The sequence below is a fragment of the Electrophorus electricus genome, chromosome 13 (assembly GCF_013358815.1).
Source record: "Electrophorus electricus isolate fEleEle1 chromosome 13, fEleEle1.pri, whole genome shotgun sequence".
NCBI lineage: Eukaryota > Metazoa > Chordata > Actinopteri > Gymnotiformes > Gymnotidae > Electrophorus > Electrophorus electricus.
In genome coordinates, this window is record NC_049547.1 from 7,429,732 (window position 1) to 7,456,480 (window position 26,749).

General features: G+C 40.7%; 1 protein-coding gene across 2 annotated transcripts in view; it reads left to right on the forward strand.

The window, feature by feature from the left end:
• mdga2a (MAM domain containing glycosylphosphatidylinositol anchor 2a) overlaps positions 1–26,749 on the forward strand; it is a 132,542-nt gene that overhangs the window by 59,366 nt on the left and 46,427 nt on the right. For both annotated transcript variants that reach the window (XM_027000392.2, XM_027000393.2), the window contains exons 4-8: positions 527–723; positions 2,051–2,183; positions 3,514–3,783; positions 15,278–15,607; positions 17,553–17,846. In XM_027000392.2, the coding sequence (XP_026856193.2) occupies positions 527–723; positions 2,051–2,183; positions 3,514–3,783; positions 15,278–15,607; positions 17,553–17,846 (1,224 nt within the window). The remainder of the gene's footprint in view (positions 1–526; positions 724–2,050; positions 2,184–3,513; positions 3,784–15,277; positions 15,608–17,552; positions 17,847–26,749) is intronic.

Genomic DNA, 26,749 nt, shown 5'->3' on the forward strand with positions numbered 1-26,749 from the left:
CAATAGACAATGAACTCTTTCAATGTATGTACATTGCACAAACAGATTGTCATAGACAGTGCTGTGCTTACATGCAAGATAAGTACTATTTATTTTTATGTTATGAATGTGTAGATTTTTAAAACAGTGAATTTAATGGCAGCTAAAATATTGGCAGAAGAAATGAAACAGCAAAATAGTGAATTTCTGAAATGAAGGCTAATCAAGTGCTTAGAAATGCTGACAAAGGCCCACTTCTGTCAAGGGTTCCTTGGTTCCAGACCAGCAAGTATATGGGGCCAGAACAACACAGAGTTTGCCAGCTGAGAACCATTGCATTTGTGGTGGAAAATCATTCATTTGTTTGAGATTTTACTGACACCAGGGGGAAAGTACTAAGTGTGGATAGCACATTTCATTTAGTAGTTCTTCTGTTTATGCAGTATGTCCACATAACCGATATCATATATCATTAGTTATGCATATTCAATTTTCAATGGACAAACATCATTTCTCTACAAATTGTAATGCATCAATTTCCCATCAGATCTGGATGACCCTGTGGTGACAGTACACCAGAGTGTAGGAGAAGCTAAGGAGCAGTTCTATTATGAGAGGACGGTTTTCCTACGGTGTGCTGCAAATTCCAACCCACCAGTTCGGTACAGCTGGAGACGTGGACGAGAGTTTCTGTCCCAAGGTTCTGACAAGGGAGTGGAGATCTATGAGCCTTTCTTCACGCAGGTGAGCTTTAAATATCTTAGACATATGCCTGTTCTTTTTCACTGTGTGGAAGTCTCACTTCACCACTGCATCAAACTGAATGCTTGATACTATATATTAAGCACATATGCACACTCATGCTCATACATACACCCATGTATGCATGAACACACACACACCCACCCATTCTCATGAGATGTCATGCTAAAAATTGCACCTACTTGCAAGGGATTCTCTTTGTGAATCCTTTTGCTTTCACTTCAGTGTCATAAACACTATCAAGAATAAAGAGCACTTTGATATTGGGAGTTTTATCTTGTCTAGTGGAGAAGACATCAGCTGTGGCAGCTTCATAAAGGCTTATTTAAAAATGTGCCCCGCCACGATAGATACAGCACTGAGACTGACCAATTGAGTGGCATTTCAAAACCAAGAATGTATTTTGTGTCAGTAATTAGTCATAGGGGAAATGGCTTTTTTGGATTCTATGTTCCCCAAGGATATATGTATACAAGCCACTCTTTATACTTTTGACCAACAATCTGTCATATCAGACCCAGCCTCTACTGTGTAAATTTAAACATGAAAAGGTTTTAGTGAAGTCAAAAAAGCAATTTGTTCAAAAGTGAAACAGCTACCTTTGAATAGACTATGCAGCTCTACCTTTCGTGAGCAGTTGAACCATTTGCAAATTCATTACACTAGTACTAAGATTCCAATCCAAAGCGACATGCTATTATGGTAATTCAGTTAAACTTAGGATTCTCAGAGAGGAAGGGAAATGTCCTTTCATGCATCTTAGAGTGTGCCCTTAGCTGAAGCACAGCCAAAGAAAGCCATTTGAATCTTGTGCAGGATGAGTTGAGGTTAATGGTGTACATTGAAGACTAGCTATAACACATAACTCCTCCATAAAAGGCCAGTGGCCAGCGAGAAAAAGAAAGAACAACTGACTTAATAGCAAATGACTCAGCTTATGTTTCCATAGTACTGTTTAAGGATGATTAAGGTCAGTCTGAGCAAAGTGTGGGTGAACTTCTTGTTTTTTAAGGCATCTCAAACATATGTTTTTTTCCTGAATGTACCGAGCAGTATTTAGAAGTAGATCAATATACATCTAAGAAAGTGATTAATTCAGTCTTCAGACTTATACTGTCATTAATGAAGGCCACACTTAATGTGAATTTGGACCGTTAGCAGTAATGTTTTTTTATAAGAACTACATCAGTATGGAGGGCACATTCAGTTCAGGGCCATCAAAAAGTACTACTCGATTATGCATGAACCTGTAATGTTGGATTAAATGAATTTTCTGAAGGATTATACATACATCCTATGTGTGCTGCAGGGGGAGACAAAGATCCTCAAGCTAAAAAACCTTCGACCTCAGGACTACGCTAACTACACCTGCACTGCCTCGGTCCGTAGTGTCTGCGGCATCCCAGACAAAAGTGTACTCTTCCAGCTTACCAACAAAACAGGTATATTTTATCCCTAACAAACAGCAGAACAGAAAGATCACAAGGCCTTGACTGATCCAGGTTTTCAATCCTGTCTCTGTCTCTTAGTACTCTTTTGCTGTGAAATTCGAGATGATTGTCGAAACTCATGGGTGACCTGCTTTGTACACACCAGATATTTGTGACATTTTCCAATAACAAATAGACTGTGAGCAGAAAAGGTGTTGGAGAGCCTGGTAAGTGTATTAAACTCAATGGCATGCCAGAGCTTTTCTCTTCCCCTGCCTGTTGATGGCTGGACAAGGCTCCTTTGGGCTGCTGTTTTCATCACTGCCTCCACAGTTAATTCAGTCCCTAGAAGAACCATATTCTTAAGTAAATACCCCTGTGGATCCCCGACCTCCTTATCAGTCCCATTGGGCTTCACTTTCTCTCATGGCGATGACGTGACCTTTACGGAATCCATTAGAGCCTGATCAGAGCAGGCTGTCTCTCCCCTCCAGCTGTCTTCCTGTTTCTCTCTCTCTTTCTCTCTCTCTCTCTCTCTCTCTCTCTCTCTCTCTCTCTCTCTCTCTCTCTCTCTCTCTCTCTCCCTAGCTTTCTCTCTGTCTCCCTCCCACTCTTTGCCTCTCCTTCTCAGTTTCTCTCTTTCTGTCTTTTTCTCTCTCACTGTGTCTCTGTTTTCTCTATTCTCTCTCTCCGCAGCACTCTGGCCACATGTAGGGCCTTATGATGATGACAGAGGCAGAATCGAGTTGCTTGACTGATTGCTTTGCCAACCTCAAGGCACTTACCTCACAGCATGCAAGAACTCATATGGCAGAAGCATTTAGGGAAAGGCTCAATTGTATGTGCCACATTCCAAAAGCTTAGACGTATCACTTATTGTATTGTAGCTACAGTGAAACACTAAAGGCTGTCCCGCATGGCTGTTCCTACACCTATATGGGAGCATGAACAGTGTGATCTTGCAAGGCTTTGTTAGGAGATATTTGTTAGGGTATAAGATGCTGTGGAAAACAATACCAAGTGATGTTGAAGTCTGCTGAAAGGAAGATGTATATAGAGGATGTGTCCATGGTCTGTGTTGCACCGTTGATGAGATGGAAAAAGGGTACCTCACTTGCTTAACTAGTTGGAAAGTGGGTTTTCCACCAACCATTAAACCAGTTGATAAAACATCAGGTACTATTTAATTGATATGTTGGACTTTTCACAAGTCCAAGCTTATTTCAACGATAATGATCCCAGTGCACAGATTTTCTTAGACTGCAGTGTTAGCACATATTTTTTTTGAATGATCCCTTTGAGCCCAATTTTTGTAACATTTTGTCCTTGTCCCCTCCCCCAGCATCTCCCACCATTAAGCTGCTTGTAGAAGACCCCATAGTGGCCAACCCAGGGCAGACGGTGACTCTAGTCTGCATTACCACAGGAGGGGAGCCCAGCCCTGTCCTGACATGGGTCCGCAATGCTGAGGAACTCCCCAACAAAAGCGTTGTGAATGGTGGCACACTGACCATCCCTGCCATCAGCACTGAGGAAGCTGGTGTATACAGCTGTGTGGCCAGCAACAATGTGGGCAATCCCGCCAAGAAGTCCACTAACATCATCGTCAGAGGTCTGTACCACTACTTTTAGCCTGCACTGTTAAAATGTGTTCAGCAGATCATGTAGAATAGATGGATCAATGATCCACAGGGCCTTGAATGGGAGTCATTCTCATGTTTTCAGGTGGAGAATGCCCTTTTCACATAGTGCGTCTCTTTTTGTCAGAGCACTTTGAATTAGAATTGATTGGCAGGTGCCAGGGCAAAGAAGATGAATGCATTTTGCATGCATAGAAATGCAAATAATGACACTGTTTTAAGTAGCCAGTTTCTGTTTTTATAATGTCTGCTTTTATAATGTGCACAAAATGAAATGTAAAAATGCAGTATATTGCTGTTGTATGGGAAAACATTAATTCAGAATCATCCATTTATGCGCTTGTGTGTACATTCATAATATCTACCACTGATTGGCAGCCTTCCCTAGGGTCATAAGATAATAACCTTTTGTTAAGTAGATTTTCACTGATTATAGCTGATTTATCTTACAATTTAGCTTAATTCAACCACTGATGGATTTCAGATTTCTAGTGCAAAAAGTCAGTATGGTTGTTCAGAAATAATCAGTCTAATGTACATTATTCATGTTCATCAGTGCAGCATACATTCTGCATGTAAGAACTTTTTAATGCTTACACTTTCCTTGATATATATATTGCATGTATTGCAAAATGTGTCAGTAGAATACCAAGAACGTTGGCCTGGTCCACTGTATTAAAGGATATAACACAGACTTGTCTTAATAACAGTGCAGTTGACTACTGAGTTATACAAGCCCTTTACAGCAATTGGTATATCAGTATTTCTTTAATCACCCACCCCTAACATACACAGAAACCTCTAATCCAAATGCAGGAGAAAGGAGATTTTAAGTGTGTATTTTTGAGTGGAAGTACTGGCTACCACAGCTGTTGTAGCTTAGTTCATAGTTAGCCCCACCCAAGACATCCTTAGTGTGCAGAGAAAGCTGCTTGCACATCTCTACGACAATCCTTTTCTAGCTGCTGATTCTGCTGAGAAGCAATGGTAAGTGGAGTTTGGCTGCATTTGCATGGGACTGGATCAAGGGATGAGGTCAAATAGTTTGCCAAGGAGGAGGATGAGGAGGAAGAGGGGATGAGGAGAAGCAGAGACTCAGTTGAGAGCTGTCTCAGAGCAAGACAGAGACAGAAAAATGGTAGGTGTCACTCCCAAACAATCTTAAGTACTCTTGACACAAAGTAGCCAGGCAACAGAGCATCATCCATGTCCCAACTGGCCTTTCTGGGAGATAGGATTTATTCTGATTAGCTTTCCTGAGAACCGAAATGTAAAAAAATAATAATAATAATTCAGAGAGGGTAAGAGGAAAGTGCTCAAAATGTCAGTAAAAAAGATCCATTTAATTCTCATTGTGAAGGTTTCATGCATAAACATTTCTTAGGTCCCCTACAATGATAAAAAAAAAAATGATGTTTTATATTTCATGATCTTTTCTGAATGAATTTTATGCTCTTGGCAAGATTCTTTGTACACTGACATGTTCACTTTCATGGCAAACTCTGCTTAACATTTTTGTTATGAAAGAACAAAAGCACATTGCTTATTCACTTTCTTAGCAATTTAACATTGTATATGTTTAACTGATCTACAAAATCTGAGGACCTTGGTAAGTACCAGAAAGGTGAATCTTATGAAAACAAATCACTCCTTCAGGAACAGAATATTTGAATGGAATATCAAATATGTCAGAATGGAAATCTGTTTTCCTTTAATGCTGTGCAGTTTTTCTTATGTCATGGACAAACCTCAATTTTATAATACAATAATTCTTTGATGCTTCAGCCAAATTGCCGCTTATAGTGATAGAAGGATAATGTTTGTATTCATTCTTTTTGGTGTTCAAGTCTTCTAGTAAAATCTTGAAGTTGTGCCCTTTTTTGTTGTTTCTAGTACTACTTTTTCTTTTTTTAGATAACAGTTGTATGTGTTAAAATGTCAAAGACCCTTTTTAACCCTGTAAGGGTTAAACCCTGTAAGGCAGTTATCAATGTTTATAGCCACATTGACAGATTCACAAATGCTTTTTGCACCTATCCCCTCACTAGGGTTTTGGCTGTAATGGAATTTGCTAGGACTTCATTCCATCTGCCTCCTCTGTTTCACAGGTTAATCCATATTATTAACATAGTGAACATGGTCATTAGAATTGTGATGTTTTGTTGATTGCTCCATCTCTACTGCTGTTTTTGCCAAGCCCTAAATTTTTCACATCTTGAAAAGTTTTTAATCCTAGATCATGACAATCACACATTGCACAGACAGTAACGGTGATACATTAACTGAAGTTTGTGAGATTGGGGGTGCATAAAATAAGATGTTCTGGTTAATGGTGGGAAGGTTGCACACCACACAGCTTTTCTGCTACACAGATGTTGAAATCTCATTTGCTGGGCAAAATAAGCAAGGGCTTGGGTACAAAACGATATTACCAGGAAGACCGTGAATTCTGGTAATCCAGGATTGTGAACACTGGTAATCAAGGAGGACTGTGAACTCTGGTAATATCACTGTATCCTGCTGGCCACCTGCACTTAGCTCAGCTAAGAGCAGCTATGGTGTTCATTTCAAAATGTTCTGTCCTTGCGAGACAGAGGAAGGAAGGAACATGGGTGGGCAAATCAGGTGACACCACAGATCTGATTCTTCTTCACTTCTGCCTTACAAAGGAGAGAGATGGTCCTTTGACCCTACATATAACAGGGTTGGGTGGGAACCTATGAGTTTGTAGGGATCACTATAATAGCTCTGGGGGTCTTGAATAATTTGCCACCGAATAGACGAAAAGCCTTAGTTAGGAAATACAGCAACTGGCGGCCTAGTGTTCTAGTACTGCATTAACAGCATTAACAAAAATGATATAGTACAAACCATAGCCAGTAAACACACAAAAACAATGTACATTTTATGTGCTGCCTATTAGTCCACTGAGCTGGAACTGCAGCATTAATCCTTAAAAAACACCAATGAGAATTGATCTGGAGAGTGTTGCATTCTTTATGATGAAATAACTTTGATATAATTCATGAAAACATTTTTTTTCTTACCTTCAAACCCTGTTCATTTTAACTTCAAACCCTGGCATTTTTGGATGTCCTCAGATAAGGGAAGACAGTGCAGGTAAGTTGCGGGTTGAGGCAGGGGAGATGTGAGGTAGCAAGAGCTGATGTGTGTGCCTCTACTGGTACCAGCGGTGGGAATGGCAGTCCCAGGTGACCCTGACTAAGGCTTTCCTCACACCATCCACTATCAGTAAAGCAGGAGATGCACTCACCATGCAAGGCATCACTCCAACTTGAGCCATGTCAGCACAGAGCCTCCTCAGCACATCACGGCACATGCTGAAGTGGCTGCTACTCAGACTGTGGTGAGATAACCCTGACACGCATGCTCTCTTAGTTATTTATAAGCTGAAGAGGGCAATGAAGGCAGAGGCAGGGATTGCTGAGCCTGCACACTGCCATGGAAACTCACCTTTTTATTTATTTGCGGAGGAGATATCATCTCCCGTTTGGGGTGCTTTCCACTAGGCAATCAAAACAGGCAAGCTGAGATGCGCCAAACGCCCCCCCCCCCCCAACCCCCATGCCCCACATCTCCCCTCATCATCCAGCTAACTTTTTTCTTGTTCAAGCAGAAATTTGTTCTATAGACAAGAACTTTATGATGGCTAGCTATGCTATCTACTTGTCTCAGCAGAAATGGCTTTCCAGTATTGCTGGTATTGTCTGCCTTGGACCCTAATTGATACAAGAAAATCTTTGTCATCAGATCACAAAAAGTGTTTTTAGCCATTGTCTGAATTGGCCTGTAGGTGCATCGATGTTTTTGAAAAAAATCTGACAAAATCTTATTTTTTTTTGATAAAAGACATTTTATGAACGCCACTGAGGTGTCCAGTTGTCCTGTGATGACAGACAGAGTTATCTCACAGAAACGTGCAGAAAGGCACTGTTGTGATGCTTATCATTACATAAGAAAGGGGATTACAGGAATACGTTAGAACAACACAGTTTATACCCTAGGGGCTTTTGATTGCTTCATATGAATTATCTGTGCATTTTACTTCGTTTCAAATGTATTATAAAAATGTGTTTAAAAGAAACATCAAAACAGTAATGGGTCCAAATATAATGCAGCAAGGATAAATCCCAATACAGTTTAAAACCTTCACAGAAACCTGTAGTCACAGAAATAGTCTGGTAGACTATAGTCAGTCTACCAAAAATACACTCTTATGTGTATTATTGTTCTATAGATGTAATTAAATAATTCACATTTATGTATGGATGTACACAGATTTCTGGAAAATCCTAGGATTTCAGTGAATGACACTGTCAGTAAATTTGTACCCAACACCACCCACATACCCTAGTGAGTTAAGTTAAAGTTATTTCACTATATTACCAAATATAATACAACACATATAAGGCAAGAGTGTGGTTTCAGTGCTGATAATATAATATAATATAATATAATATAATATAATATAATATAATATAATATAATATAATATAATATAATATAATATATAACATGATAATACTTAACATAAACATACATTGCAGCTAGGGATTCTCAGTCACTGTTCTTTAAATAACAGCTCATTAAAAGTTGAGGCACAAATTTAGGCTACCAAATTATGTGCTGAAATTTTAAGAGACTTAACTGCAGCATAGAGATTAAGAAATCATTATCGGATGGTCCATGTGCAGCAACCTGACTCCATATATTTTCAGATGAGATTACAGTGTGTCACTGTAGTTGCTTGTCTGCAAAACCTCTTGATAATGACAGAGTTGTGTGCAAAGGGATGGGATTTTTACATAATAAAACCTCTCAAGTTTTATGGGGTTATCCAAAGAGTGCGCAGCTATCCCAGCTCAATTACAGAATTGATTAGCTTGCAAATTTGCCAGCATGAAAAAAGCTTGCCCCATCAACCACACAGGCAACCACCCAGCAAAGTAACAGCTGTTTATTATTTTAGATCTGTCACAATTTCTTTCAGGATCAGAATAGCTGTATTTGCCACTTACTTGTATGTGTACTTGTATTAATGATCGAAACAGTGGATACTGAATAAATGTGTTGTAGCATAATTGTCAGCTAGTTTTCTGGTTATTTTAGTAAGGAGTCATAATCATGTTAGAGAATATTAGTGGCTGCATAGAGTGTACCAAGAAGTGTGGAAAAAAGACTGGTTGATCTAGGGTACTTGTTTGACAGTGCTGAGGCACTGAGAAAAAGGTTGTTTGAAACTTTCATGGTTCTGTCATTGTAGATATGTTTCTGTACCTTGGACATTTTCAGGACTCCAGTGGATGGGTGTTAAGTCTTGGCCATTGGCTTTCTCAGCAAGAGACATTCCATATTCCCTTTAATATTTTGTGCTGATATCAGCACATTGTATTTGATTAGGTCCACAGGGGAGGCATAGTGAGTAAAGTGGAGTATTTGGACAGAAGGATTACTAACAGTCCATTTTTGACTAAACAGGAAGTGGAGCAGGGAAGAAAGAATTCAGCCATGTCCAAAGTGAGGCAGTATGACAGGTAGGCACTGCAGATTCTGTGTTACCTGTTTCTGAGGAAATTGTAGTTCAGTGTTTAGATGAAATGGTATGCCTTCATTCATGTCATCTGCCTAGTAGTACTTCATGGAGCCAAAATAGACAAACATACTCTAGATGTTTCATGCCAAAATGACAGCTGTATTGTCATTCAGGGAGGCCATTTATACCATTTTAGAACAGGTACAATAACAGAGGATTTGAAGCAGTTAGGAGCATCGCAATACATGGTTGACATGTTTTAGTGTCAGGGAGGCTAGATCAGTCATTTTATTATTCTGTTAGTTTAGCCTGAGGGTGTTATGCTCCCTTAGGGGAGATGTTTTTTTGCCAGACTGCATAGCGAGCTACCGTAAAAGAGGGATTTGTGCTCAGTGACTGACTGACTGAGTCCTACTTCTGAAATGCGCATTTGCAAGAGGCCTCAGTGCATCTGTGCAGTAGCCACATGGCTAGGTATGTATCTAAGATAGTGGTTTACACACAAATGACCACCTTTCTGGCATCCCTGTTTCCATGGTTTCCCTGTCATGTCTGTTTTCCTTTACTTCCTTGTTCCATTCCTTGGTTTTGTTTTCTCCGCCGCTCGTCTGTTCCTTAATTCCAGTCCTTCTTTTGGTTTTCGTTTGCCTTAGTGTTTTCCCCGTGTCTCTGTTATATTAGCCTCCTGTGTTTAGTTTCCCTCATTTATTAAAGAACCTCCTGCATCTGCATTCTGCCTCTCGCCTCATCCATGCAAATAACTGACCACTAATGAGAATGCATTAGGAGGGCTTTGCTGAATTGCTACTTGTTCCATCCAAGTCAGCCCAGCCACTTTTACACAATGGTTTACTCCCAGAAGAAGACATGGATTACCTAAAAGCTCTTCTCTCTACTCTTAGGAATGGGAAACCTTTGGTTCTTCCCTCACGTATGGCAACTCCTAGTGAGTATCATGGGGGCGAATCTTCTGTTGGGACATTCATTATGCAATGCCACCTATACCTTTGGAATCCGACCTGCCCTAATCCCCCAGAGCTAGTAAAAGTACTGTTTATGAAAACATTTCTCCAGGGTAAAGCACTAGAGTGAGCAGAAATAATGCTCCAGCACAGAGCTCAGGAGGCAAGGACTGTGGAAGGATTTTTCCAGTTGCTAACAAAACGATTTGCTGCAACTTCACCCAAACAGCCTGCTGTAGTTACCACCATCACAGACAACCTTTCAGCTCCCGTCTCTGGTGTAGAGGAAACCGCCCAGCCAGTTCCCTTTTCCGGCATGAGGAAGGCCACACTGCCTTTTCCTGTTACTAGTGTGGAAGACGCCATCCAATCGCTTCATGTTCCTGTTCCCGACGTGAGAGACGCTGCGTGTCCTGATCCATAGTGGATGCCACCCATCCTATTCCTGCTCCTGGCATAGTGGATGCCACCCGTCCTGCTCCTGCTCCCAGCAGAGTGGATGCTGTTTTTGCTGTTACGAGGTCTGTTCCTTTGGCTAAGCTTCTAGACTGGTCGGACATGCCTCCACTGATCTCCCCAGCGCCCCCGGACCTGCCACTGAACGCCACTGCCAGCCAGTGACTTTTATTGCCTCTCAGTCGACTTCTCAGACTCATGTTGCTCCTATGTCTACACTTTGTGCAATTCCTGTAACTCCTCGTCCCCCTGAGGCTGATACACCAGCCCCCATTACTGCCCCGTGTCTGCTACTGTTTCCTCAGTTCCTGTTTTGCCTGCTCCTGTTCCTCATTTTGTCAATGTTCCTGTCCATACATCCATGCCTGTTTTTGTTACCAAAGTGAGTTCTGTTACCCTGCCTTGTGGCATCAGTGTTCCATTACCTGTTCCAGTACCCGTACCCATGCCTGCGGTGTATTTTGTTCCTGTGCCTGTCTCTGTTGTGCTGAAAATTCTTACCTCTGTCTTTGCTTCTGTTCCTCTCCCCATTCCCACAGCTGTGCCCAATCTCCTCTCCTCTGCTCTCCTCTCTTGTCTCTGTGCCCATCCCCTGTTCCAACCGTGTCTCCAGGCCCACTCCCTTTCCCCATCTGGCTTCTATCCCTCAATCTGTCCCAACTCCACTAGCTCTCCAGGGTTTATCCCCGAATCTCATGCATGCCCCTGGTCTTGCCACAATCCCTGTTTGTAGTCCTGCCCCTGGTCCTGTTCCTACTTCTTTGTTTACTGCATGTGTCCTCTTATCTGTTTCTGCTCCTCAACCTGTTCCTGTACCCACTTGTGTCCCTTGAGTTCCTGTGTCCAGATTGGCTTCCTCAATGTTCCCTGGTTCTGTTTCCTGTCCTCCCTAGCTCCCCCTTTTGGTCTTGTATTTTGTTTCTTGTGGTACTCCTGTTCCTACTCTCTGTCTTGCCTGACCTCCTGCCTCTGTTCCTGTTCCCCTGGTTTTTGTATCCTGCTCCACGTCTTGCCCGTTCTGCTTGTTGGTGTCTCATCATAGTCCTAGGTTTCCCTGTCATGTTCTGTTTGCACACCTCAGTGTTGCGTGCTGTAGTGGGGGGTTCTGTCACAAATGGCCACCCTCCTGGCATCCCTGTTTCCATTGTTTCCCTGTTGTGCCTGTTTTCCTTTACTTACTTGTTCCGTTCTTTGGTTTCGTCTTCTCTGCCCCTCGTCTGTTCCTTAATTCCAGTCCTTGTTTTGATTTTCTCTGTTCATATGTTCACCTGTGTCTGGTTAGTGCTTAAGTTTTAAGTCTTGGTTATTTAAGCCCTTAGTTTGGTTTCCCATGTTGTTGGTTATTTTGGTAAGTTTGGTCATGTGTGCAGTAGTTGTTGTTATCGCTGTTATTGTCCTTGTTTTTTTTGTTTGCTTAGTTTGTGCATTACTTTGCCTTAGTGTTTTCCTCGTGTCTGTTTTATTTGCTTCCCATGTTTAGTTTCTCTCGTTTATTAAAGTACCTCCTGTATCTGCATTCTGCCTCTTGCCTTGTCCCTGCAAATATGTTACAGGTTAGCAGTGAAGATAGCAATAAACACCTTTATTGTCTGTGAAGAGTGATTGTTATTCTCCCATTAATCATAAATTAGTTAAAAGTTATACAAGTACATTATATCCAAGAATGAATATTTATACTAACATTACCTAGTAGCTTTGTTAGACATCATTTTATCAGCTTTGCTGAAGACAGCAAAGCAGTAAAACACAGATGGCTACTTTTTCTTAGATGTAATCCACAGAATTCTATGCTTCCTTCAAAGATTTTTAAGCATTACCGATGTTGTGCTGCTGATGCTTGCATAAGAGAATTCTGTGCAGTGGATAGTGGTCCAGCAAAAACTAGGTTTGCCCAGTTGCAGGGGAGTCAAGGTATGAGGTGTTAGGTCCAGGTTAATGACTGCAAATAAACCATATATATGTTACTGCAATAAGAGAAAAGGCCTCTAAATGCATGTTATTTTTTTAAGTATTGCTGTGTCAATACTGTAAAATCATGTGCCATAGCACTTCTTGCATCACTGGTGATGCTGTAGGTGTAAATGAATATGAGTCACTGTTCCTCTATACAAATATCATCACTGTAACATGCGGTGGCCCGAGTGCCGTAGGGTGAAGGACAGGACGCACAGACTCCACTGACTGGGACATAATTATTAACATAGAACACTAACGGCACTCACAAGATTTACACACGAGGAACATGAAACGGTTAACGTTAGACAGATACAAGAAACAAGAGTACGTTTTACATTAACACAAAACATCCACACATTACGCCTACAATAACCAACACCCTGCACACTTTGACATGGGTTTATATACATTTAGCCGAACAAGGTGCAGGTGTGTGCAGGTGTGGTTACAAACAAAACCGCCTTCCCACTGCACATGGCGGGCCAAACCACGTGACTTCAGGGGGATCGTTCAGTGACAGAACCCCCTCTCGAGGGGCGCAGCTCCCGACTCGTCCGTCCAATGAACGCGAACCTCCGTGTGCCGTGTACACGTACACACAAAACACACAGCACGGCAGTGCCCGGCGCCCACCCAGTACCAGGCGGGCCAGGTGCCACCAGCAAGGGAGACCTCACTGAGAGAGGGAGAAAGGCAGCTTCCCTGCCTCTCTCGGGGCAGTCCGGTACGCTTCACAAAACTTTGCGCCTGTGAACACAAAAAGGCGCAAGCACAAACACACGATAGCGCCAAGACACAAACACAAGGCGCTGTGACGTTCCGCCCGCCGTCCCCGCTGGTGCCTTCACGTGTCTATGGCCTCGATGGACACACAGGGGTGCACGTCCGCCCCGGTTCCAGACATGCCACCTCCCTAAACAGTCTTCTTTCCCACCGCTCTAAGAGTGTCCCAGAGGCGGTTTGCCTCCGAGACTTTGGGCAGGCCCTTCCAGTTTCGCTGGCGAGTCCGCTGAGGGACGCAGACAACAGTTGCAGTCCTCTCCCCAATATGCTGGGATCCAGGCAGCGGTGCAGGGGGTGTCGACACACCTCCCGCTAGGAAGTCCGTTTTTCGCCGCAGAAGCATGCGTCCTGTGGCGGTTGGTTATTCTGTAACGTGCGGTGGCCCGAGTGCCGCAGGGTGAGGGGCAGGACGCACAGACTCCACTGACTGGGACATACATTTATTAACATAGAACACTAACGGCACTCACAAGATTCACACATGAGGAACATGAAACGGTTAACATTAGACAGATACAAGAAACAAGAGTACGTTTTACATTAACATGAAACATCCACACATTATGCCTACAATAACCAACACCCTGTACACTTTGACAAGAGTTTATATACATTTAGACAAACAAGGTGCAGGTGTGTGCAGGTGTGGTTACAAACAAAACTGCCCTCCCACTGCACGTGGTGGGCCAACCACATGACTCAGGGGAGGCGAGCGTTCAGTGACAATCACATTTGAGCTCTAGATGAGGAGTTTTCTTCGATTGCAGCATGTGTATGACTCTCAGCCAACTCAACAGAAGAATATCACAGTTCTCAAATTCCCTGTCCTGAGGGCTTCTTTGTTTATTTTCTCACATTATTTGTGGAGACACCGTGATTCAGGGATGTTAGTGGAATTTTGCAGCGGCAGACTGGCAGACTAAATCAGCTTTGTCTCAAAATATGACATAACACTTCAGGTGGATGTTTGTAGATGTTGTACTGTGAAGGTGTGTTGTGGAATGGTAGAAAATGTGTGCATTTTTAAATACTTTTTTTGTGTCTGTGTGTCTGTCTAAACGAATTACTAATATGTTCATTGCTATAGTTTTAGCTGTTGTTGCTGGACCTGCTCCTGCTATTTTTTTTCCGTACATACTAAGTTTTTCCATTTGTGTTTTCCACTTAAATTTACCACTAAGACAACTGAACAAACACTTTGTTCCCATTTTCCTTTTTTTTCACATATAAATTATATAGGCATAATCTTTCTTGTTGCTTTGTTGGCAAGGGTCCATTCTGCAACTCATGCTTTTCTAAAAATACGAATAATACAGATATGTAGCAGTCATCAATCCAATTTGGCTCATCACTAGTAATCCCCAAATATTTGAACAGGTCAGGTGAAATCAGTTATTAAATAGCTATTGATTATAGAAATATATGTTCTCTTCTAGGTCTAAGATACATTTCTGTCACTGAAATCTAGACTAAGGCATAATATAAAAATATACACATAAAAAACATATACAATGAAAAACATAATATCCATTTTTTGTTATTCAAAAGAAAAAGATAAATATGTATAAATAATGGAGAACTCAGTAAATAATGGGGTAAAAGGACTCCCTCTAAATCAGCTCACTGAGTAATTCTCTCTGGGCTCCTTTTCCAGTATAAGATGAAAACATCTGTGGTGAAAGCAAACACTTAATTGGAGGTGTTTAGATGATCTGATGACCTCACTGATTATTTTTCCCCTCACATTTCACTCAGCTCTGAGGAAAGGCCGCTTTTGGATAACACCTGACCCTTACCACAATGACGACAACATTCAGATAGGTCGTGAAGTGAAGATCTCCTGCCAAGTGGAAGCCACGCCAGCCGAGGAGCTGATGTTCAGCTGGTTAAAGAATGGCCGGCCACTGCGCAGCTCTGAGCGTATGGTCATCACCCAGACTGACCCTGATGTTGCCCCAGGAACCACCAACCTGGACATCATTGACCTCAAGTTCACTGATTTTGGCACCTACACGTGTGTTGCATCACTAAGGAATGGAGGCATACCTGAGATCAGCATAGATGTTAACATCTCATCCACAACTGGTGAGTCCAGGAGGTTGTGGTTGGTATGGCAAGTCACATGTTTAGTAGGTTAATCAAGCAATGAACCATGACTGTTTTGGTACTAGAGGAAATTTTAGGATAACTGGCACTGCTAGCTTGCATTCATCAGCACTCTAGCCTTATTTAGTTGAAAATATCCTTTTAAGGTTTAAAAATACTGGCCAGTAATTAACACTATGTAGTGTCAACCTTTCCCTTTTTTAATGTGATGCTATTAAATGTGACTATATCTAACACATTAATCAGAATGTGCTTATCATGAAGTTGATTACCAATCAGCAACCTTGATCTGCTTTGAAATAAATCATGATGATAGGGACTTGGTCTTTAAGAGTAAAGACCAGAGTAAACCTGCTAATGAGAACTCAGCCAAACTGACAATATGGCTGTTAATAATATTTGCTCATATTTGAAATAATCTAGTAAGTGTCTAGTACTCTTATAATCTAGTACTTACTAGCTCTGAGCTGTGAACTGTAAACTGTTCTATCTTCTTTACTACAGACCAGGAACATGAAAGCTCTGTAGATGCTCCCTAATATGAGTATATTAATACTAAATTGATATTAATTAGAAATCATCCATGCATTGCACAGTAAATGAGAAATAATTGCAGTGGATGTAGAAAAGTACAAGTTTGTCATTTTACAGCAAAACACCAATATTTATTTCTAGGCAAATGGTTATGATTATGATATTTATTATAATTTTATATTAAATTAATTTCATTGTGTGTATGTACTCTTAAATGATAAAAAGGTACAAACTATAACTTTGGTAAGACAAAGTCTACAATGCCAGGTACCTTCTGATTGCATTTGAGTAGAGTACATGAGCCAGCAGATCAGCTTAACAGCTCTTCTCTACATAAAGCACAGCCAGTGCAGTATTTCTTTTCATTCGTTCCAAAATGCTTAAAGCAAATTACAGAATAAGTAATTCACTGATTCAGAATTGCCCGGAATTCTCTTTGTGGATATTTAGGGTTTTTTTCACCATTATAGCAGGCGTTCTGTATCGACCTATAGATGGCAGATGCAAGATCCTTTTCACACAAGGCCCCCTGCAGTTAAAATACATTCTGCTGATGCTCCCATTCTTCTGTACCTCTCTTCATCTGTCTCTCGACCTCCCACTTGCTCATTGCTGTCCATCTCATCTTCACGCTGTTTTTCTCCTCTCCCTCACAAACTTTATCAGCTCTGAAAACCACCCACCTGCTTCCCACTGTGTTATTCAGCTCCATTTCTTGTACACACATGATAGCCTTCCTTATTGCACTTCAATGCCTGTCCAGTGTGGTCACTAGTCAGATCCACATTAATATAAGACCATGACAAAAGCCCTAGGGATATGGCTCACTCCAGCATGGCATTAGTCCCATAAAAGAGCCTATGAGATGGTAAAATGTTATATGAAGTTTGTATGCCTCATGTACAGATGCTGCACATTACAGTGGGCTCAGGTCTTGTGTCTAATGGTGTAGCCTTCTGCAGCACACCACCGACTATTTTAGAGGCACTGGCACTCCTTGGTCTTTGAAGCTACAAAGGAGATCAATTTTGTTGTCCTATTTTACAGTATGAATCATAAAATCAAGTTATTCATGGATGACTACCTTGATGTCTGGATATCTTGATATAATTTACCCTGTGATAATACACATATTCCTAGAACATGTAAAGGCCTAGGATCGATTTATGATTGTAAAAAATATGCTTCATATCCTATGTGTAGCTGTAGTGTTCTTCTTAATGTTATCCAGCATGAACTGCTGCAATGTCTAGAGTCCAGCCTCTATGAAAGGTAAGTATGCTAGCTGTTAGAATCACTAGCTGAGTGCCACCATACTCATAGTTTGGTTTTGTGTCTTAATTGTGCTGCATAACTAATATGTGCTGTTTGTGTCCTCACTTTCATCTAGTGCCCCCCAGCCTGACAGTGCCCCGGGGGAAGTCCCCCTTGGTGGTCCAGGAGGGTGACACGGTAGAGCTTCAGTGTCTGGTGTCAGGCAAACCAAAGCCCATCATCCTCTGGTCCCATGCTGACAAGGAGGCGCTCATGCCGGATGGAAGCATGCAGACAGAGAGCTACGATGGCACCCTTCGCATCGTCAATGTCTCGCGCGAGATGACCAGCATGTACCGCTGCCAGACCAGCCAGTACAACGGCTTCAATGTCAAGCCCAGAGAGGCCATCGTGGAGCTCATTGTGCAGTGTGAGTAACCGTGCTATTCACAGTTCATAAGGGAATGCACTTTTGCTAAACCTAATTAAGACACTCTGGCTAGAACATCCTGTGCTAAAGATCTCTATTCAACAAAACTAAACCATTAATTTTTGTGAGAGAATTGGGGTGGGGGCATTCAGGGATGTCATTTGTTAAAATTACAGACTGCCTTGGCGTGCAATGCTCATTGCCGATCTTTTTCCACTTCTTCTGATCATTAAGACTTGAGAATTCAATTAGTGCAGGTGTGGAGGTTAATGCAGTGTAATGAATTCCATAGTGTGGTTACGTGGCAGGAATGAGGTGCTTAAAATGGCTGTAAGTCAGTTACATGCAGATGTGTGCATGAGAGGGTTAAGGCAGATGTTAGCATTAATGACCAAGTCTGGATTCACCCAAGGGAAAAGAGAGACAGTTTGCTGATCACAAACATAAAAAAATATGTCATGCTTAGCAGGCACTTTCATTTTTAAACATGATATCATGGACTATCTTAATTACAGTGATGGTGTGAATATGTATGCGGGTTAAGAATCCTAGGTTGGCTTGTTATAGGTTGCAGTCTGGCTTTGATCTTATTGGCTCATTACTGCAGGGATTCAGCTCAGTGGGAGCAGCAGTCATTTTCCAAACTTCCACCAAATCTGATGTTAATGAAGTGTGACCATAATGGTGAAATCAGGTTTAAGGTTTCTATTGCATGCGCCATTAGTAGGCCTAGACACAATACACAATTACACATACAGTGCAATGAGGCAAAATGTGATGTGATTATTCTACAGAGACTGATTGAAAGCTGAGGACAAATTGTAAAAGGAATGGCTTTTTTAGTGAAACACAAAGACTTCTGCTGAGTAGTCTTATGTAATCACAATATCTTCTGACTATTTGCTAACAGTTATAAAAATTTAGTTTTAAATATTATTTTTAGACAGGCTATTTTCATGAAATGTTTTGCTGTGTAGCAAGTCACACAGATAGCACTCACCTTGAAATTGTCTGTTCAAGGTTTACGTAATGGAGGCCCTGTGCTTGGTGCTGCTTGGATAACGTCATTTTGAATAAAGCCTATTGTGTGTCACATTTTTGTGCCAAAACTCAGCTTTGCTAAAACAATCTTCTGAAAGGGTACTTGGCTCAATGGCCTCCATAAGTGTAATGCCCTCGCCACCTGAGAGTTCTAGCATCTCAGATTTTCATTATAACTTAGTGACAATGATTGGGGAAGCATAGATGTATACGAAGAAATTACCTATGCACACCATTGCTTTGTTAGCCTTCAGTGTCTTGGTCTTTATTTGAATGTAAGGGATACTGTCAGCCTGTCTTGTAACCTCCTCTATCCCCACTGCCTGAAGGCAGTGATAAGGATATTGCAGAGGCAGTGATAAGGATGTTGTAGAGGATATTTCTTTGTTAAAATTCCATGAATTTATGTAATCAGGGCCATGGCTCTGATAACTTTATAAGACTTTATGGGATCTCTTGTAGACAATAGTTTAAGCAACAAGGGGAAACTAGTATAATCACATGGGCTGCACCCAATGATTAGTCTTAATACTGTGTCTTGAACATGAGATAGTAGTATGGAAATGTAAGGCTGAGAGGAAGAACCGAGATAGTAAAAAGATCAGAGTTAAATAAAACTGAAAGGTATGTAAGGGCTGGGTTAAGGTCAACTGGGGGAGCCATATAATTAGGTTGACATAATGGAAGACGTTTGTAATTAATATAAGGAGGGTAGAACAGATCATGAAAAAACAGTAAATAGGTAGTTAAACTGCAATGAACTGCATAATGGGCAGGAACTGCATTAAACTGCAGTGAAATGCATCTTCTTCTGAGATGAGGTTAACATAAAAGAAGAAAACCCAGAACCTGTTCTCTAGTTGTTCTCTGTGTATATTTTTGTGCACAATAAACTTGACTGTTTTCTGTCACTATGGGTGTTAACATTTTTCTTGATTCTTAGACAGTTGTTTTTCCAAAACATTGCTTTTCACATGACAGTTGTCTGTACTGCACTGTAAAATAACAGAGCTTGAGAGGATGTGAAAAGGGTGCTGAGAGCCAGACAAAACACACACATGGAAATATAACTCATACATGTCACACCCATAATCATATACACTTAATCAGCATATAAGATTTACTCTCAACAGTTAAGATTGTCACTACAAAATGTAGGATTTTGATGAAGCTAAAAGGAGGGTAACTTAAATGGACATCAGTGCCCTGTGCTGAATATTTGGGTGTTTTTTTCAGTTGTAATGGTAAACTCCTTCTTAGAGGTTCAGTATTCTTGCAGTGAATGGTTCTTTGAACCTGTGGCCCTAATGTCATATGAAAGTTTACTATGAAAGTTTCAAATTCAGGAATGGTAACGCTAAATGTCTCTGACTTTCTATTTTGCATGCTTACCATCAGGCTATAAAATGGTTTGAAGAGTTGAGGACCTAAAGCTGTTTTTATGTTTCAAATGGCTGCATCCCAGACCATAAAACCACAAAAGCATGCAAAACCTTTAAGCTTTTTTTTTAGATATAATATCTTGCCAAATTTTCAGCATGCCACATGGTTGACCAGCATAAAAATCTCATGTACTCCTTTTGCTCCAATGTTCTCTCCTATTCCAGTGAGATTACTGCTAAAGGTCTTTTATATTCGTCTGAGTCACTGATTTTGTTTTATATTTATCTTTGTTTTATTCTGATACACTATAGTGGCAAACTCTCCTTGAGCTTTGCCTGTGCCCAGCCCTGCCATCAATTTGGTATGCACTGTCATTATATCATACTTAGGCAAATAAGATCATTCCAACTTTTGCTTATTGCAAATTTAATAAACACATAATTCAGTAAATGCCTTATATCAGATGTGCCTGCTGGACCATACTCCACATGCTGTACTTCTGCATTTTATTTGATCTCAATAGCTTACTGCAGTTACTATATGCCAGAGATGACCCACCAGATAGCTTAGAGTTGTTACAGGCTCTAACACACTAACACACAGCTCTTAGTGTTGCTACTGGCTCTAACACACTACCCTGCAGCTCTTATACCACTTTTCCACCAACAAAATGCTGGTGCTCATGCCTCAGCTGGTGCCGGTTCCTGCGAACAAGCAAACCTTTCAAGTATGGACCTGCATTTCCAGTGGTTTGAGAGCCTAACAATTATGCATGAGGATGTGGGTGTTCGATCATAGGGAAACAAAAGTCAGAAGACTTTGTCTAACCTACATGGCGGAACATGCTCTTCTTTTGCAAATTTTGCTTCTTTCTTTTTTCTTATGTGATTTATTACTGCTGTATTTGCTGCGGTTTTCGTGCTCTTATATGTAAATGGCAGTAAGGCAGGTAAAAAACTTGACAAGGGATGATAAGACCCTGCCCTTCAGCCATTTGCATCACATGTACATTGGTTTCAGAGCAGCAAGATTATGGAGCCAGAATGTCACCATTTTTTCTGTCCAAGAACCTGTGATTTTGCTGGGGATTATTGCAGCACCTTTTGGGATTTTGGCACAAGCACCATCACCATGGCAGAGGAAAAGTGCTATTAGTGTTGTTCTTGGCTCTACCACACTAACACACTGCACTTAGTGTTGTTCCTGGCACTACCACACTAACACGCTGCTCTTAGTGTTGTTCCTGGCACTACCACACTAACACGCTGCTCTTAGTGTTGTTCCTGGCACTACCACACTAACATGCTGCTTTTAGTCTTATTCTTGGGTCAACTACACTAACACGCAGCTGTTAGTGTTGTTCCTGGCTCTACTACACTAACACACTGCTCTTAGTGTTGTTCCTGGCTCTACTACACTAACACACTGCTCTTAGTGTTGTTCCTGGCTCTACTACACTAACACACTGCTCTTAGTGTTGTTCCTGGCTCTACCACACTAATGTGCTGCTCTTAGTGTTGTTCTTGGCTCTACCACACTAACGCAACTCCCCAGCTAATTATCAACTACTGATAAATTGAAGCAGCTATGGAGTGGTGTAGCTGATGATGCAAGTCAGTGGCATACTAGATGATGTAAGACTATGGGCCTTAAGGATTACATTCATCCATCCTTCATGTGCGTCCATTTAAATAAATCAATCACTATTACATCGCACCATTTTTTTAAATTTCATATAATCTCTTTTTAAGAGGAGGGGTTATAATATTGGCATTTAGATGCTTTTGGGTTGCATCTCTCTTATTAATGAGTATTGTTGATTTTGTAGTCTCAAAAATATGTTTTTCTGTTGTGAAAACTTGCAGCTTGTGAGGTTAACAGTTTAATTGTAATATGTCTTCAAATATTCTTTAGTAGTTTACTTTAGTTAAAAGCTTATGCAATTGTGCTTCCCCTTCAGAAACTATTACAAAGTTGCCAGATCAATGCCAGACGAGCACAAATTCCTTAGTAGAAGTGCACTTTGTCATCTCCTAAGTCATTTCTTTGACATCCCGACTAGCATTAACACTAGCATTAGTGGAATGTATGACTGTATGTGATGACTCATTCCCTAACATTTTATTTACTTATGTCATCTCCATGCCTCTTTCCCCCTTCTCGCTGCAAGCTGATGTGTGATTGCAGTCTGGGGGGACAGAAGTAATCCTTACGCTCTAGTCATCACTTACGGATGGTCCGAATGTATGCCAGTGGATAATGTCTGCTCATGACTTCAACAGCTGAGTGGTTCTTTCAGTAAGCAATAGAACTGTGGAGGTGTGGAGAAAATGGGGGAAGGGAGGAAGAGCACAGAGAAAAGCTGCTAAGACAGAGAGGGAAGAAAAGAAGGAGAAAGGGAGAATGCTATTGTCTACCAGAAAGATTGCCTTGGATTTCATCCAGCCATAGAGCTTCAAATCAGCATTATGCTCATATATTATTAATGAAATAAAAGTTGCATTCTTCCCCATTCCGCAAAACACAGTGAGCAGGTTAATATCTTAGAAAGCCATGTCTTTCCTTTACATATACATTGTAAATGCATAAATGTTTGAGTTAAGCTGCATCACTAGCTTAACAAAATAAAACAGAGCTAAGCCACCTTATCACACTGGTTGCACCACTGACCTGGAATCAGCTCTCCTGTCCTCTTTTGAATTCGTTTTATGGTCCCTTGTTTGGTTATTTTGGGGGTTACAATGCAAAGTACGGAAAGCCTGTGGGTAAATGCACACCAAAATGTTGTCTCTGACATTTATTTGCTCCAAGGCAATTAAATATATATTCTTCAAGCATTAGGAAATAATTACACACGCTAGAGAACTAAGCAAGAGTATTTTAAGAATTAGGATAAATTGTTGGAAGCAAATTGTTTTGGCAAACAATAAGGTCTTAAGACCTTCTACCAACTGGTTATATTTTTGCAGTCATCTCTGTGTGATCTCCGCTTGTCACTGAAGATAACAATGATAACCCTTAATTTGACCCCCATGCGCATCCATAGCACTCAGGCTTCTGATTAATTGCTTTGCACAAATTAACTCTTACTTCATCACTAGGGCTGACCCACACTAACCTCACAAATCTTGAACCGACTGAGAGTTTGGTTCAAAATGAACACCTCAAGGAATTCTGGACAGTGGTAGCCCCATTTCCTTGTGAAAAATATGTGGTCATTATAGCCGCATCCAAGGTCAAGGGTTGTGGGTTAAGCCTTCCCTGCTCATTTCTGAACAATTTGTATGTCTATTTGGACTACTGCATACTCTAGTTTGAGTCAAACTATTGTATCACATTAATGAGATGACTCAGTGAAACATCAAACTGCACCAGGGTTACTACTAATTAAATGGAACCTAAATACAGATACGTCACATTCTGTCTAAGACCAAAGGTGTAAAACATGATTTGATGGTCAATAAGCAAATTACTACAAGCAAAGAACTGATAGCATGATCTCAAAACTGTGAGACAAAGACAAGCATTGCAAATTCAGGCCAAAGTCCAGGACAAGCTTAATTGAGTATTCTCAAGTAAGGCACTTGCACCCAATTATCTTATGCTGAGTGTGCACTAACATCCCCGACCTTCACCAGCCAAAAGGGTTAATTAGATGAATTGCCTGGACATGTACCAATCCAAAAAAGAAAGAAAGAAAAAGAAAACCTCCCCACTCTCAATTAAGCACACACTACTCAAGCTGGATCAGTCCTAAGATTCAAGGCAACTGCCATGACTCTGATGGAAGATTGGAACCTCAGCATGCATAAGATGAGCAATAGGCAAGCAGTGGCTGACTGTAAAGGTCAATAGGTATACTTGTCCCTACTCACCTGTTTGATGCCCTGCCAGATGAGAATGGGGGTGGGGGTAAGGCGGGCGAGAGCAAGAAAATGGAGAGTCACTTAAGCATGCATTGCCATTTTCTCGGGTGTGCTGTTCACCCTGTGGAGGAGCAGCAACTAAGTCTCTCTCATTAGGATGTGACATTTCCTTTAACACCAGAAACCATAATCTTTAGCATGGGGCAAGAAACCTGCCTGCAGTTCTAGCAGATTCCTTTTTGAAAGACAGAAAGAGAAAGGGAGAAAGAAATGGAAAGAAAGAGAGTGAGAGAGAGAGACAAAAAGAAAGAGAGACATAAACAGTGGAAAATCATTTTATCCCATGATGATGTGGTGGCAATGTTAATTCTGCCATGAGATTAGATTCTGATGGATTCTCATGAGAAGACAAATGATGAAGATTCTCAACTGACTCTCAGTTATGACTCTTAACACCTTGGACAAAAGTCATTTTTAATTGCTCTGAAATGCGGTAAAGCTCACTGATTATTAATGACCTAATATAGTTTAATGAAGAGATAATTGCAGTTAAACCCTGACACTAATGGCCCTCCTTGAACATCCTCTCTCTCTTTTTCACTCAGTATTTCAAGGTAGAGAATGAAGTGTCACAAAAGTGTTCCTCTTGCACTGTCCTCTAAGAAGCAACCATTGTTTTTTTTTGGTTTTTTCACCATCACGACAACTATTTATTTTGCTGGGAAATAACTAATTACATTTGGGAAAAGTTTTGGGGCAGATGGATGTTTACCGCATCAAATTGTGACTTCGAAGATGTTAGAAATTTTTGAGCACACAATTATTCAGAGCAAAAGTGTCTGAACAACATGCATGCAAATGAGGGATACTAATGCCGAATGAAAGAAAGATGTGGACCCTCATCATAAAGTGACAAAATTGGCATCATGATTAGCAAAGGAGAACTGGGATGAGCACTAGAGAATAGAGGAATATTCCTCTTTGCCAAAGCCAGCTCAGATGACACAATGCCAGTGTTTTATACTTGCTGTTTGCTAAGCATGGCATTCAAAGCTGGCTGCCGGCCTAATTAACAGAGAGCTAATTTATCCCCACTAGGATTCATTTATGAAAAAGAGACCAGGCTATGCTCATGAAAGGATGGGGGAGGGGAATTCCTCAGTGAAATTCAAAGTGCCATCACCCATTCATGCTTCACTTCTGGCTTTAGCGTTACCCTAGCTCAAAAACAGAGTTTAACAGAGAAATTACAATGCTTGCTATAGTTAACAGTGCACACTGACTTTTATAGAGGGTCCTGGTGAGGTTCTTTGGTGCATTAATAGGATTTAAAATCACTGCCTGCATGTGTGCCCACATGTCGTGTGCTGTAATTGCACATCACTTATTTCTACACACACATCGGCAAGGGTTTCATGTCACTTGAGCATTGGTTCTCCTCCTTTGAAGTGTTGTAATTTTAGCTGTGTAATTGACACATGTAATAGTGCTGGAATTAGATAAGAGAGGATGTCTCCTGAAGTATTACCTCAGTTCAGACATAGCCCCTCTGGGGTATGATAGACAATAAAAAATACATAGGATCCATGTCAGACATTAATTAAGCAGGTTGATGAAACATGCTGACAGGATGTCTTCTTTTTTTTTCCTAAGTCAAAATGTAAAGCTCAAGACTGGTATTAGGTATTTGTCAAAACATGAGCTGACTTTGTTATTCCTTCTGTATTCACTAAACGCAGCTCAAAAACAATTTGGCTGTAACAATTTGCAATACCAATATTATCAAACAGGTTTGAAGGGCCCAAATGATACATTGAATTAAGCAATATAAAAACAGGAAACCCAACTTCAGAGGACACATTTTCCAAATACTTTGTTAAAACCTTTTCGTAAATTACATATTGGGAAGGCAATACTGCATACTACCTAAGCTGCAAACATCCTCTAGTTTATTTTTGTGTCCCCACAGCAAGTACAGATGTGGAATAAAAGTTTTGTGAAACCTAGGGAATTATCAGGACTTCTGTAAGTAAATGTAAGTAACAAATTTTATGTAAGTAACACATTTAAAAATGTCTTATTTAACAAAAAATACTGATAACATTTTGCAATGTAAAACTTTTTAAAAAATCTATCATTGCTAGGAAGAGTATAAAAGACCTTAATTTTAGTAAGTAAGACAAAACCTTATCTAAATACTTACTGTAGCTGCTGATTAAGCCTGCAGTGCAATTAGGATGTATTTTGGTCCATACCGCTAAACAAAGCTCCTAGTTAATTCTTTAAATGAAACGATTGATGCATGATTTTGTATTTTTGATTTTTAAAAGTAAATCCTTTTATTCAGTGTTTCCCGTATGATAGGTACATGACCACAGATAATTTTAAGAGAATAGATGTACCTAAAGATCCTTAGCTGTCTCCCTAGGGTCATTATTTGTTTGAGAATTCTACAGTAATCCTTTCACTGTGTTTGAGAGTAGCAAAAAATGATACATTTCCTGCATTTGTGTATTATCTGCTTGAGTGATGGAGGTTCAAATATTCAGAAGTCCTTTGATTCTTTCCAGTCTTATGAAGTCCTCTAAAATTTTTATTGCTCCATATTACACT